General features: G+C 50.8%; 1 protein-coding gene across 2 annotated transcripts in view; it reads right to left on the bottom strand.

Moving 5' to 3' along the window:
• Positions 1 to 15,703, bottom strand: part of LOC118209623 (F-BAR and double SH3 domains protein 2-like) — a 75,459-nt gene that overhangs the window by 23,876 nt on the left and 35,880 nt on the right. For both annotated transcript variants that reach the window (XM_035385133.1, XM_035385134.1), the window contains exons 4-9: positions 11,533 to 11,609; positions 10,358 to 10,502; positions 9,560 to 9,693; positions 7,716 to 7,770; positions 7,021 to 7,149; positions 458 to 580 (exon numbers count right to left, since the gene is read on the bottom strand). In XM_035385133.1, the coding sequence (XP_035241024.1) occupies positions 458 to 580; positions 7,021 to 7,149; positions 7,716 to 7,770; positions 9,560 to 9,693; positions 10,358 to 10,502; positions 11,533 to 11,609 (663 nt within the window). The remainder of the gene's footprint in view (positions 1 to 457; positions 581 to 7,020; positions 7,150 to 7,715; positions 7,771 to 9,559; positions 9,694 to 10,357; positions 10,503 to 11,532; positions 11,610 to 15,703) is intronic.

Raw genomic sequence — 15,703 nt, 5'->3', positions numbered from 1 at the left:
ACAAGAAAGAAAATATTTTCAGGTGTTAGCTAATGAAAAAATATAACATGGAAAAGGCCCATAGCTGGAAAAGCTCAGCTGGACTAAAGCAGAGCAATCAGCAGTTCTTCATCATCATATCTTAATAAGTAAATATGTGCTTTTGGAGAGCAACCAATTTACATATTGCAAACTTATATTGTATAAAGTAATCCAGGGTCAGCAAACTTGAGCAATAGACCACAGTGGCACAGGTGGAACCAGCAGCACAGTACAGTCTCTGTGCTGGGCTTGAACAGACTTAGTAATGCCACTGTAAACAGTGAAAGCCACTCCCCTGTCCACACTGTTTTAAGTGGCTTCCACACCTCTCCAGGGGTGTGTTCTGTGAAAGAGGCAGGGGCCTCTAAGGCAGAGGTGAAGTGAGGAGAGGTGTGAGGGGTTGTGGGAGGAGAGTTGCAGGAGGAGGGTGACTCACCCTGCTGGACTTCTCCAGGAGGAACTGGAATGTGTTGTGGATTGCCTGGAACGCCTCCAGTTCTGTCCGGCACAGCGATATCAAATAATCCTTAACATGATCGTAGATGCTTCCATCCAGGGCCTGGTCGGTAGAAAAAAGAAAAGAAACACTTTTAATGTGTGTATGTATGTGTGTGAGAGAGAGAGAGAGAGAGAGAGAGAGAGAGAGAGAGAGAGAGAGAGAGAGAAGAGTGCGTGTGTGTGTGATGGAGAGAAGGGAGACATGAACACAGACGAACGAGACAAAATTAGTCTGAGGGGGAGAGCTCTGTGGCTTCACGGCTCCACACAAATGTGCAAGGGAACAGGGTTTATTTTGCTGTTCTATTTTTTGGATCAGTCAGGAATGTTCAGAAAGCAGCTGCTGGAAAAAGGTTGCCGAGTTCAGATTCCAAGGCACAGAAACACACACACACACACACACACACACACACAGACACACACACACACACACACACACACACACAGTTTCATAGGATTTGAGTGGACACCTATGGAGTACACACTCAATGCCAGTGTTTCAATAAATAAGCACAGTCACAAAGAACACCAGGCACACATGTGATATGATTCTACACAGCTAAACTCACTTGAACCCTTTTACATGCAATTTCTGATTAATTTCTAGGTAGTTCTTAGTCATTCAACCTGGAGGGAGGGGGACAGCGGAACGGAAGGGGTTCCAGAAGTAAGGTCTGCTTTCCCCTGTCATTTCTTGGAAAGGAAGGCTACGTGACTCAGCAAAAATACATTGCTTCCCGTTGATAGGCTTTAACAATCCCAGCACTCCCACACCCCCAACCCTCCCTCCACCCCTTACCAAAATCCCATTCTTAATGGCTTTGGGGGGGGGGGGGGGGGACTTTCTGGCCCACAGAGTGATTTGTGACTTCCTGTCGGTGTGGGCCAGGAGAACCTGTGCTTCCTGGTTTTGTCTCAAGCTGAGAGCTGGCAGGACTGTAAACGCGACTGGCAGAAACGCTGGCCTCCAGCTGAACCTCATTCCAGCTCAGACGCATCATTTAATGCCCAAGTTTACCAGCTGCACTTTCACCTTCGTCCATGAGATTACCACGTACACACCAGCACGCACACAGATACATACACACGTATACACACACACACAGGCCACATCCCCCTCGGCTGCACAGATGTATTACACTGTTCTTGCGTAATCCTCTGGCCGGTGAAGTCATCAACAACAAAGAAAGAAAACAGTCATTTACGGGCAATTGTGTGAAGAACTCACTAGAACTGGAGGAGGTGCCAGAGTGCGAGAGTTCACCAGACCTGCATGTCATGCTAGAATATGAGAGCTCACTCACGGTACGTGATGCTGCAGACAGTCGCTCTCCCTGACAGACACTCTCTAGCTGTCTTTACACTGCCGGTCCAGAGCCATGAAAAATGAAACTATGACACTGAAGTTTTTTATTGCCTTTTACCCGGTATTTATGTTCTGTGTAAACACGGCTTCTGAGGCACGTGCGCGCACACACGCACACGCACGCACACGCACACGCACACGCACACGCACACACACACAGCTGATTCTTCACAGGAAACAAAGAGAGATGACAGATCTAAGAACTTCCTTTGCCAGACTGGAGGTTTTGGTCCCAAATTAAACTTAACCTCTCCAAATATTTTACACTTGCAGCAATCATCCAGTTATGGCAACATTTGAAGAGAAAGCTGGTTCTGGAAGTGGGACTAAGGCTTTTACCACAATAACAAGTAAAATTTCATCCCCAAACACACCTTGTAGCTCAAGAAAACATAATATAATACAGTTTTGAATCTTTTCTGAAATACTTAATCTATAAAAAAGCTACAAAATAGCAAGTTACATAATTTTACATTTGTAAAAAGTGCCTCTATTGTCTGGCTATTCCAGTTTAGAAGTCCTTTTACATAAATATTTCAAACTGCAATGTTTTCTCATACAGCCACACAGTGCTGGTCAGGTAAGGTGTAGAGATAGTGTGTACAGTAAAGACAGAATAACCTGGTTGTTGTGGACGCTCAGTGGAGGGTCCACTAAATTATTCAAACCTGAGACAACGAGCAGCATCGACAGGGGGTAGGCTGAAGAAAGCAGGACCTACTAAATAAAAGCACTCAAAGGTTTTGGTGTGAATGTAAGCATTAGGCTGTGGTTTGTTCCTCCAGTTGACTGAAGGAGGCGCTGTTCCACAGCTGTTAAAGGAGTCCCCGCAGCCGGCTGGATGGCAGGTGGGTGACACAGACCCTTCAGGTAAATACTACAGCGTGGACATGTAATTAAATATAATTATACGCGCAGAGTCAAAACAGTCCCTTATGCCACGGGTGGCTAAATGACCCCATGCAGAGGAGACAGGCAAAGCCCTGGGATGGGCAGAGAGGTCTGGAGGCTCCCAGCCGGAGCAGACGTACGTACGTTTCAGTCTGTACTGCAGTCTGGCGCAAACAACGGGCAGGGACTCGGCACCCTGAGAGTCAACAGGGGGGACCCAACCAAGGGGAGCTCTGAAACGTACCGAGCATCCATGATGGATTCCAGTGTTTTTTCACCCGTGTGTAGACCATGACAGTGGAGGATGGGCTCCACCCTATAGCTGGGTTCTTCTCGAGATTTCTTCCCATTGGGGAGTTTTTTCTCGCTGCCGTTTGAGGGCTTTCTCCCCACAGGGAGTTTTTTTTACCTTACGTACTTCCTATCTGGGGGTTAAGGCCTGGTGTTTGCTCTTTTTGCTCTGTCTCTTGCCTTGCTACTCTGTAAAGTGTCTCTGTGGCAGTTCTCTGTAAAAAGCAGTATACAAATAAAATTGAACTGAATTGAACTGAACATGTTGACAAATAACGTGACGTGCATGCCTCCTCAAATAACGGATCAACAGTAACCCCCATTCGACAGGAAGGGGCACCAGTAGGCACTCCGCTCTGTTGATCCTGATTCTGCAATTCCCAGGATATAGTAAGGGAGAGGGAGCTAGAGAGGACGAGAAAAGAGAGAGAGAGAGAGAGAGAGAGAGCAAGAAGGAGAGGAACAGGGACAGAGAAAAAGAGAGAGGAAATCTGTTTGAAACCTGAGCGGGACACAGAAAGGATGGCGGAGTGCTTCTCACACGCCAGCAACAGCTCGCTGCCCTGAAGCTCTGGCACTTTGTCACCGGGGCTGCTGATCAATTATTCACTCCTAAAAGCCCTCTTCCCCTTCACAATTTACATTTCCACTCCTGCCACCGACAGCTAAAAGTCCCCGAAAAAGAGGAAAGAAAAGAGCGTGTGGCGTTCGATCCGCTCGGCGGGGGCACGGTGCCGTACATAACGAGAGGCGCACGGGCCCCTTCCTTTAAAATCACAACAAGCTCACTCGCTAATTGGCTCTTCAACAAGGGCACACAAGCCACCCCCAGCCTACCGCACTAATGCAGTTTTAATGTTCAGTATTAGCCATCGCTAAGAGGCACCCGGCACAGCTTGGGCACATGCACGGAGCGACACAGCAGTGATCCGATTTCTGAAACAGGAGCCACCGCAGTTCCACCTCCCGCCCATCTCAAACTTATGAAGTGTGAGCTGCCATTGCTGCCGGGGTTGTAACTCCCACCTTCTACAACAACCCTGAGCTTTCTCGCTCATTGCGTCTGATTGGTCTCTTGAGACCAGCGTTCGCGTTCGTTTGTCTCTCCTCAAACCGTCGTTCAGGTCTCTAGTTGACTTCTTGTTAGACCGTTACAAATGTCAGATTCACTCTCTTCCAAGTCTGATTGGTTCTTTTCACACCATACTTCATGCCCGACTGGCTCTTGTGTTTGATTGAATCTTCTGTGGTCTCTCTTCAGAACCACTTCACATTTGAGAATAGCTGTTTTTTGTAAGTCTTTTTGTCACAAAGAGCCCGAAGCGTAGCAGCCAGCTCGTAGCCAGGAGGCTCAGCTTTTCCAATTGTCCAACGCTGGAAACGGTGCCAGCGCTCAGGGGAACTATATGCAAATGTGGCCGGGGTGGTCAGACACCCGGATCCCGACCGCAGTCTCTCTGGCAACCACACGCCCCGCGCTCTCCAGGAACAGCTCTCAGCCTGTTTAAGTACAAGAAATGAGATACTGCACCCCTCACTGGGGAAAGGCACTGGAGGGAGAAAGAACTCCGGGAGGCTCCATTACCCAAAATGAGCCCTGTCATGCAGGAAACATGGGTAATGAAAGAGCCAGGACCCCAGCCGGAAGAGGCACGGTCCCACCGATCCCCAGTGAAAGGGCCTCCCGGTCATAGGCCGCAGGGGCGAGGGACCGCTGGTGCGATGCGTAGCCTGTTTATTAGCTTCTCTGGATAACAGCACCAGCACAGCGGGGGCCTGCTCTGCACCATCTTGTGATTTGTAACCTAATAACAGGCTGGGGGAGGCAGAGATCTGGTGACTACTGATTATAGCCAACTGCAGCCTGTGCCACAGTACTGTACTGCAGCCGAAGGGAGGCTACAGTGAAATATACACACACACACACACACACACACACAGACACGCACACACACAGGTGGACACACACACGCACACACACAGGTGGACACACGCACACACACACAAAGACACAGGTGGACATGCAGACAGACTCAGACACAGAAACACACATAAATGCGTACTCATTTCATACACATACGTGCTACATTGACAATAAAGAGGGAAGAAAGCAATGTACACAACACAGCGGTAACATGAAGGTAATGCTACAGAAGGTTATTAACCTCAGCATACACACAGCTGCAGCCACTGAAACACGACTGAGCCGCAGTGCCCTGCCTGAGAGTACACACACACACACACACACACACACACACTGCAGCTCAGCAGAGGACGTACACACACCAGCGTATTTCAGCATCAAAAGCAGGCAGTACAAATGAGTTGTGACAGAGTTCGGTATTATAAGCAATGGCTTCTACAAATGAATGGACATCTCTGAATTGAAACATATTGTTTTTTGCTGCCACTGCATTGCGTGCGCAGCAGAAATGTAGCTATCTTCAAATGTTTTGTCAGCAGGACTATACAAATACGTTTTTCAGCTGACCCCACAAAGCATCCCAACGTTTCCAGGACATTTGTCCATATATATATATATACATACAAGGCACATCTTGCAGAGGCCTTTCAGTCCTAAGGCATACATATTTCAGAGAACCGGCAGAAAAAAGTTGAAGTAATTATTTTGACAAAAACATGTTGCAGTAAAATATTTTCAAAAATATTATTCACTTATATATATATACATATATATTTCTTGAGACCAGAAACTCTCCCCCCCCCTCTACCGGGGACAACAATGAATAGTGATTAGACCCATTGGCCCAACACAGGGACGGGGATTTCCCCTTTTAGGGGATTCAGTGGCCCCAGAATGAATAACCAGGCGAGCAGTGAAGGCAGATAATGTTAATAACTGTGTTGTGTCCTTACTGGGTGCCGGGGTAGGCATGTGTGTGTGTGTGTGTGCGCGCGCACGTGTGTGTGTGCGCGCGCATGTGTGTGTGTGCGCACGTGCATGTGTGTGTGTGTGGGGTGTGGGAATTACCGGGGCCTTCCGGTGCCGTTTCTGTGCCGCAGTAAAAGGGATCATTAAATCGGGGACGGCTATTCCCACGCCGCTGGCCGGCGGCCGCCCACGCAGCGAGAAGGTTAACGGCGCGGCCGCGCTCGCCTGCGAGGCACGGGGACGAGCCCGCCGCGGGCCCGGCGGCGCCGAACGGCGGAGCGGCCGCGGTCTTAAACACGGCCAGACCCGCTAAAGGACTCGCCACCCCGGCCTGTTCCTCAGAAGCGGTAAAAAAAAAGCCCTGTTTTTTTATCGATCCCTCGAGAGGACAGACCGAGCAGCGACCCCGCGGAGGAGCGCATGCCTCTCATACCAGGCATAGCTCGGGCAGGCAGCAGCTCGAACTGCGCCGCGGTGCCTGGGAATAAAATGCGACCGTCTTTTAATGCGCAGCCCAATCAATGCCGCAGCCCAGCCTCAAATGTGGGAACCCGCAGCCTTAATGATCTATTCTGGCTTTCTATACACCTACCCTTTCCTGTCAACTAACGATAAAAGACACCGGAGAGGGAAGTGACACAGGCACTGCAAGCTGTGGTCTGAATCCTTGTGTGTGTGTGTGTGTGTGTGTGTGTAGTGCGTGCATGCGTGTGTGTGTGTGTGTGTGTGTGTAGTGTGTGCATGCGTGGGTGCATGCAGCTGACTTCAGCAGTGAGTTAAGATAATGCTCTGTCATTCCTTTAAAGGCCCGTACAGACTACCCATGTAGGAGAAAACCTGGTTAACCAGAGAGAAAGGGGGCTATGACACAGGACAAACAGTCAATGTTCAGTAAGATAGAGGGGGCTTATACTGGGAGGACAAAACAGAACTGCGACCGGAAGGTTGTTGGGTCAAATCCTGAACACCTTCAATGTAAAATCGAAGCTCGAGTGTAGCAGCCCAGGTTACCGTCAGCTCAGATAAGCAAACAAACAGACTATATTAGCAGGCCTCTCACCTTGATACAGCTGATCAGGTCGGTCTGATAGTACCGGTCGTGGTGTGCGTTGGCTGCGGCTAGCGTGAGAAGGTAGTCGTTTCGGGCGTGGGTGGCTTTCGCGTTGCAGTCGTTCCTCTTGGCTTTTAACTGCAAGGAGACAAGCGGGCGGCCACCTCAGCGCAGGGCAAGAGAACGGCGGAAATCTCCGCAGATGGCAGCCCATCGACAGCCGTTTGCTGCACCGCCGGTGACACGCGCTAACACGCGCTAACACACGCTCACCACCTCCTAATAGGCCGTCAGCATTCTCTCTAAGGCTTATCTACTTCCATCAGTGTAACGCTGTGTGAGGAATCCGCTGGCTTCATGCAATATTCAATAACAGCAAGCCTTTAAATCAAAAATATCTCGCTCTTACATAAAACATTAGAATATATAATGAAAAGAATAGGCCATTCAGCCCATCTAGGCACATCATTTAACTAAATTAAGACTGTTTTATGTGATGCTGCTCCTGTGAGCTGGTCAGGGGTGTACATTACTTCTGATTAAGCCTAAGCCTACATCACGCCAACAGATCGCTTTCAAGGACAAGGGAGTGAAGGAAATCAACGCACGCAGGACATTTCTTGCTAGCCATGGTGCGTGGCATCAAGAATTTATTTATTCATTCATTCATTTATTCTCTGTGACCTTGCTGAAGAGCGGCTTACCTTGACGCTAGCTTTCTGTAAACTTATCCTGGACTGGAACAGACTCAGCTTGGACCTGGGAAGGGAGACATAAATCACTGCCCAAATTCAGACTTCCCACCTGAAATCCGGTGACACGACTGAGGTCTGTCACAGGACAGCAAGCCCCATCATTTAAACAGCATCACAGGGATGATGTTTACGAGTGAGTGAACCATCCAGAGGGCGAGTGTGTGCCCGTGTATACGCTTGTGCACGTGTACCCACGTGCACGTTACGCAGACTACTTCCAATTCTCGCCCCAGACAGCCGAGGTCCAGAACCCGAAGTCCCAGCTGAGGTACTGCACCGCTGCCCAGAAGCACGGGCGCGGCTTTGCGTTCTGATAACACGGGCTGATAAGAGCTCAAGGTGAGTTTGGCTCGGGAGTCGAGGAGAGGAGGAGAGCGGCTCAGCGGTGGTGACGGTGACAAATGGCGGCGGCCCAACTGGCTTTAATGAAAAGTCGGGGTTTTCCCCCACGAGCGGGCGCTGGCGGCCCCTGCCTGTTCATGTTGAGTGATAAAATGCAAAGCGAACCTGACTGGCCAATCAATAAGGCCTCCCGGAGCCAGCTGTGCAGACCACCCCTCCCCTTCGGCGGCTTGGCAGGCCCCTCAGATGGCCGTTATAGAGGGGGTGTGAATAGACGGCGCATGTTTAACAAATTCTGCGTTCTGGTAATAAACCCGTCCCACTGGCACGGGGTGCTCCCGCCTCCCTCCGCGCAGAGCTGGCAGCGCCCCAGGGCTGAAGGGGAGGCCGAGTCACCCGCGGTGTACGTCGCGTACCTGTCGAGAGCCGCAGGCTTCTTCGCTTTCGCCCGCTAGGGGAAAAAAGTTAGCCACACGAAGATTCTGGGCAGTAGTGTTTTCTGGGGGTCTGCGAACAGACAATGGCGCTATTCTGGAGAAGTGGCATTTCTGCCTGGCCCCGCCCCTGCCACCCCTCCGCTTTCTCGCAGGCGCGTCAGGCTCCTGTGGCAGGAGACCTTCGCCCGGAGCCAAGCCAGACTGGCGCTGCCAGGAAACTGAAACGGAAAACCGGCGGGCATCCAGAAAACCGCCCGGCCATCCCCCCCCCCCGGCCCGGCTTCACGAAAGCAAACTCTGGGGCCCGGGGCCCGCAGAACGGATCATAAAGCACACAGAAGACCCGCGGGGCCTGAGTTCATGGGACAGTGAAAGGACGGACACGCTCACGCAACAGCAGTGTTTATGCCAAGCGTGAGGTAGCTGGACTTCCAGCCCTGACTGAGAACACTGCTTCCAGTCCTGGGCACTTTATGACTAAATGTAATCATATTGCTTCACTAGATACGATACAGAATGGAAGTTATATGTAAGTGACGCCTGAAAGAGTCATCTGCTTTTTAAATAATAATTGCTTATTAATAATAATAACTCCTGTTTCTTAATTTCAGTAAACTGTCAATGGATTTGGAATGCAGGTTGTCAATGATGCATTGGATGGATACTGCATTCAGGTGTACTGAAGCATTGGGTGAATACTGCATGCAGGTTGTTAATAATGCCTTGGATGAATACTGGAGTCAGATCATTAACGGTGCAGTTGGTGAATACTGCATGCATGTGGTTATTGATGCATTGGGTCAATTCTGCATGCAGGTTTACTGCAGTAGTGAGTAAATACTGAATGCAGGTTGTTAATTATGCAGTTGTTGAATACTGCAAGCTCGTGGTTAATGGTGCAGTGGGCAAATACTATATCCATTGTGTTAATTATTGAATAGTAGAGAATGCCTTTCACCCCCCGTAATGAGGTCAAGTGAAAACCTGACCGCCTCACGCCAACCGTGCACCTACTTGGACTCGATATCGGCCTTCTCTCTCACAGCCTGGGCCATCTGCTCCATCTCCAGGTACTTCTTCTTGGACTTGGCCAGATCCTTCACCGTGTCCTGCAGCTCTGTCTGGATCCGGGTCAGCTGGTCGATACACTGCGTGTGGAGAGGAGGGGAGAGGGAGAGAAGGAGAGAGGGAGCAAGAAACAAAGGGATGCTATGAAAGAGTTCTCACCTCCTTAGTTACCCTAAAGCAGCAAACATGCCCCCCCACCCCACCGCAGGACCGTAGACAGTGTAACACTGCTACAGCCTGGATAAGAGCGTCTGCCGTCGCTCTGGATAAGAGCGTCTGCCAACTGCCTGTAATGTACAGCCATAGCTATGGCAATGAAGGGGTGAAATATCAGTGGAACCAGGGTTAGCTGAACTCAGCTGTTCATTATGTTTATCTAGCAGAGAATGATGTGTCTAGAACTGCACTGATACAAATGACTGCCCTTTTGAACCTGTTTGGGTGGAAGTTAACCTGTAGTCAACCACGCTCATCTTCAGACGATGAAAAAGACATTTTCACACTATTGGATTCTAGCTTCTAGTCACGTGAGAAATAATTATGTTAGAGGTAATTGTAACTGCTGACATTCCTGATCCATATCAATTTATTTGTGATTCTGAGATGGCAAGATGCTTAACCTGAAGTGCTTCTTGATGAGGGCATCTATTAAGCAAATAAAAAATCCACCATGGTTCACAGGGGGGTTAAGATTCTTTACGGATACAGGGACTGAGAGAACGCATCTAAAGACAACTTCACTACCTTCTTCAGCTGCTGCTCCTTGTAGAGCTTGACGGTCTTGGCAGGGTCCGAAACCTCATTCTTGTAGTTTTCACAGACGTTGATGCGAGACTGGGTCACCTGCACAGTGCCCTCCAGGTAGGCCTTCCACACAGCGTAGACATTCCTACAGACAGGGGACAGGAGAGCACTCTCATTACCAGCAACAGGAGCAATGTCCACACAGTACAGTGTCAGGGGACAGGAGAACACTCTCACAACCAGCAACAGGCACAATGTCCACACAGTACAGCGTCAGGGGACGGGAGAACACTCTCACAACTGTCAACAGGCACAACTCCCACACGGTACAGTCATTCCTATAGCAGAGAACAGGCAACAGCACAGCCGTGTGTATGACGCAGTAAGTGACATTGACTCTGCTCTTAGATGAGTCAACACCTCCATTCCACACTGATGGTGCTGGGATAAAGACTGAATGAGTCACTGAGCGTCAATCAACAGCCTCACATTTTCACAAATAAGCGGCATGCGTAACACTAAGTGGGAGGGTCCCTAGGCATAGCGGTCAGGATGGAAAACATCTGTCAGATGATCAATCTGTGGCCAAATTCTGTGGCCTTGACAAACAAATAATCCCCAGAGGGCTTCACAGAGGAAAACCTGTGAGCACTGCGATATCAGTTAGAATTCCAAATAGTAACATATTTCCATATGTAAAAAAAAAAAAGTCCCCACTTATGGACAAATTACAGGAAGTAACAATTGCATTGAAGGTATAAATATATGAATGAAAAAATATATTAAATGTATAAGGTATGATTAGAATTAGAAAGTTTTTCCACTTTTTTTTAGAAAAGCATTTCTTTTTACTTTTCCCTTTTTTCCTCCCAAATTTGGTACAATGCTAATTGCAAACTCGTCATTGCTAACTTGAGAAAGCACAGAATTGTCAGTACATAGTCCAGTGCATGCTCTCCTCTGAAGCATGTGACGTTAGCCGCTGCTTCCTGTCAGTCCGCAGTTCACAAATCGGGCTTGCACAGACATGAGTCGGAGGAAGAAGCTTCATGTGTGGCTCAACAGGCAACCTTGCGGGCACCAGACCCAACAAAGGCCCAGCCCCGATTCCATACAAGACCGTGGGGCCCGTCCATGCGCTAGAAGTATTGCCATTTTAAGACATATTACTGTACCTGTAGTCAGTTCGTTCATCTGCGCCGATGCCCGGCCAATCCCTCTTTAAGTACTGACTTGCCAGCTTCTGCAGGGCCTGAAAAGACAACAGCAAAACAGAATTAATGAGGAACAACGCGCAGCTACTGTATGCCTCTTAAAGGGGCGCGCCGCAGCTCCCGCTGAGCGCGTGACCGCGTGTGTGCGTTCTCATGACCTCGGCTGCGAGCGGCCGTTAATTAAAGCGTCATTAAATAATGCAGCCGGCAGACAGCCCCACACAGACGCGCAGCCCCACACAGACGCGCAGTTGCACACCGCGCCATATGCCCGCTGCAGGGAGGGCTGCGTTTCTGGAGCGCACTCAGAGCCTGAAGCCAGGATCTGAATAAGACAAAAAAGGAAACCAGGGCGCAGCGAAGAACCCCCCACACGGACAAACCCAGCCCTCCGATTGGTTAAACCCGACAGACCGGACCGCGAGACTGGGCCGAAGCAGACCGTGAAACTGAATGACATGGAATGACAACAACTGTGAGGGGTACACCTCTTTTCGGGGAGGGGGTGCAATGAATTGAAAATGAACCCAGGAAAAGTGTTTTGCTGGAGGTAGCCTAGTAAACAGATCCTTACATTCCCCTCCATGACTTTGACTCTTTAAAGTTCAAGATCATAAATATAAGATTAGAATGTTCTGGACTGAACATGTAAAGTTAACTTCTTTGGAAAACGTCCAGGCAGGAGGAGGTGCCAACACAGGGATTTCACACGTTCCCCCCTTTCCCATGAGGGAGAAAATCAAAGTGCGCCCCTGCTGGTTTCTGGAGCCCCTCCAGGGCTGAGTGCAGAGCGTGCTGGACGGCGGCTGCATCGTGACTTCATTTCCTCAGCCGCACATTCTCTGGAAAGAGCCTCGCTGGAGCTCCACACTGACATGCGCAGGAACACCTCAGGGAGCGCGTCTCCTAGAGCTAGCGGGAAACGGGCGTTCGCTCATTTTCTCGTATCTACGACAATCAAAAAAGAGCGCTTCTAATGCCGCCTGATTCAATAAAGGGATTTAATATCATTTAGCTGCAGTAGGGAAATGAATTTCATAGCTGGGAGACGGTGATGAAAGCGGGTGAGGAGGCGGCTGTGGGAGAGGGCCGCGGGCAGAGCAGTTAGGCAGCGAGGCTGAACTCAGTTCACAGCTGTGCGGCTTTCCTGAGCCTCGGCTGCCACAGACCCTGGGTGCCAGTGCAATGGAGAGAATGGGAGACAGAGGGGTCATGTGACACTGCCGTCCGCCAACGGGGGCCGCCACCCTCACGGTACCGCACACTTCTTAGCGCGGCTTCCAGCTGGTGTTGTGTGATGTGAAGAGGATGGCTCCGGACAAATATCAGTAACCAAAGCTTTCCTCACCAGAGAGATGGAGGGAAAAAACAGATTCTAAAAAAGTAATTCCGAAAATAGGTGAGGAAGTATGGGCAGGAAGTCACAGAAGGTGTGGAGGAGCGGGCTGCAGTGCTAAGGGTGGAGGTGGGTGGGCAGAGGCAGGAAACGACACCTGAGGCACTGGGTATAAAGATGCAGCAGGAGCAGGGCACTGAGCCAGGCTTACAGGCCTTCATTACGGGAAAGGCAGGGAGGGGGGGAGGGGGGGGCAAAGCTTCTGAGGAAGCCATTCAGCCCAGACCTCCATCCCTTTCATCAGCTGACGTTCTGTCTTTTATTTACCTTCCTCCCCTCGGAAACCTTAAAATAACTCCCAGACCTCGCCCCCTGTCTCGAGTCAGCGTAACTGCCTCAACAGGAAGGAGCAGATGCCCACAGGCATGTCTGCCTGGCGGCTTCTCCCTCTCCAGCACCCCTGCCTGCCCTGCAGACTCAGCTCGTCCTTTAGCGCACAGACTCAGATTAGCTAACCTCCACACACCCCTGTCACTGACCTCTCAGCTGCTCTTAAGCACATGGGCCACAGGAAGGGCACCATTACCGGCCCCTCGGCCCCCAAACGACGGGACCGTTCTGTTAAGGCAACATCAGGCCCGAGACTGTGTCAGAGTACGTGCGCATCACAATACGCCTCTTTGGCCAGCTTACAGATCCACCTTGAAATTCAGTTGACTGAAGCCGGCAGGCTGCTCGCAGTGGAGGCCTCGGCTTTCCCAGAAGGCACCGAGGCAAGCGTTGCCGCGGTGCTCAATGCGCCGAGCTCAAAGACAAAAGCCCCGCTCACGCAGTCAGAACGGAGACAGGCGGAGGCACTCCGGAGATGTGTCCGTGACAACTCCTTCAGGTGAAAAAACTAAACTCAAACAACCGGCAGCGCCTCGCGTCCAGAGATGAGCTGACCTCGTACCCTGAGAAAGCTACACCTGCCGAGCAGAGCGAGGCGGCCTCACCTGCAGCCACAAAGCAAAGCCTGCTTCGCTTTCATCTTTGGGTTGTACAAGGACACGCGTTCATCCCGCTGCCATAACCACGACCGTGCTAACTCAGCTGTACCGCTAACAGGGCCACAAAACACTCCATTACTGCCAATCAAAACGCTCCATTACTGATCAGACGCTCAGTTTGAGAGCTTGTACACTGTGGTCATTATCCTAATACATTGCAGTAAAAATAAATTAATAAATAAAAAAACTAGATGCTTCATTGGCCTGGTGGATTGGGGGCGACAGAAATGTGACAGCAGGAGAGAACCGTCGCGAGTGGGAAAGGATCTATCTGCGCGGAAGACAGACAAAGATCTGAGGAGCGCCAGACGCCTGTGAGAGAATGGGGCGAGACTGACAGTGACAAACGAGCGCGTGAGTAAAAAGGGAAAGATGTCGTTCCCAGAGAAAACGCTCTCGAACACCGCGCCGACGCCACCAGCACAATGACCAGCCAGTTCAACAATTATGGCTTTTTTTAAAGGAAGGGATCCTTGCTGTAGGAGCTGGACGTCAGTTGCCTGCGTCAGCTGAGTTCAGCCACACACTGCGCACACACACTCGCAGACAACAAACAAGAGCGCTGCCAAACACTCAAGTGCTTAATGGGGACTGGGAGCACACTTGGCCCTCAGGTTTTTGGAATTGGCTGCAGTCGCACCCGTCCTAAGTCAGTGACACCATCGCTGCGCCCCCCCCCCCCCAAACTGGTGACAGCCCTGCGTGGTTCCAATGAGTCTATCTGCTGTGGCCCGCAAGATATCCCCCCTCCTGCCCACTGCGATTTACTCGGCTGGCTGCTTGACCCCTGGGCCCTCCAACCCACCCTTCACAGAGGTCTTCCTCCAGTCTGGCTGTTGCCTGACAGACATTAACGCGGAGCTCAGCATTACGGCGACAGGAAGTAGAAAGTTCTCAGCTCCATTCCTTCACCGCCCGAAAAAGACGTCAAAAGCAACCACCGCCCTCATCCTGTGTGGTCTAGGTAAACCTTCGCTCTTCAGCCCGACTTGTGCTCGCAAAACAGAGAAGAGAGAGAGACCGTTCCCTCCTCCGAGGCAACGAACAAAACCCCGAGATGAAATAAAAAACAAACGGGCCTGCGAGAAGGCTGTGTCTGCCGCATCATGGCCGTCTCCCCGGCGTCTGCTCCCTCCAGGAGAGCGCGGCTCTGGCTCCCGCTCAAACATGTGGGCCTCGCACGCCGCCCCGAGCGCAGGACAGAGACAGATGGCGCTCCTCCACGTGGCGGCCGTCCAGCCGCTGGCTTTCAGGAGAACCGCAGCCCGAGCTACAGAATCTGACAGGAGAGTCACAGACGAGCGTCGGAATGTCTAAGGTTTTTTAAAATGTGTAATTGTTCTAACCCCCCGATGCGTTTCGATTGCTGTGTAAAAGGAGGGCCCTGGAGATTTCACAATGTGGGTTTCTTAGAGCTTTTTGCTTTTTCTTCTCTCCACTTTGCTTCTTAGATTTTCAGTTCCCCTCGCCCAATCAGGTCTCCCCATTTGACGGGAGGGAATGTAGGACCCCAGGAATACATCAGCTGGTATTTCATCTGTCACTCTGATTCTGCATGAGAGACCCCACAGGTGAGAGGGCGAGAGGTTGGTTACCAGCCCCTACCCCCCTCACCAGAGACAGCGACTGCAGACCCGTTTGGTCCACTGGGGACGGATGGCTCCCCAGCCGACTGGCTACGCTGCCTATGCCTAGAGCCAGCCCCGCACGCACACACCCCCGGCAGGCAGGACTTCATCACCGCACC

This window comes from Anguilla anguilla, chromosome 12, assembly GCF_013347855.1.
Source record: "Anguilla anguilla isolate fAngAng1 chromosome 12, fAngAng1.pri, whole genome shotgun sequence".
NCBI classification, from domain to species: Eukaryota; Metazoa; Chordata; class Actinopteri; order Anguilliformes; family Anguillidae; genus Anguilla; species Anguilla anguilla.
The sequence above is the reverse complement of the archived record's forward strand: the minus strand, read 5'-3'. Positions and strand labels throughout refer to the sequence as shown.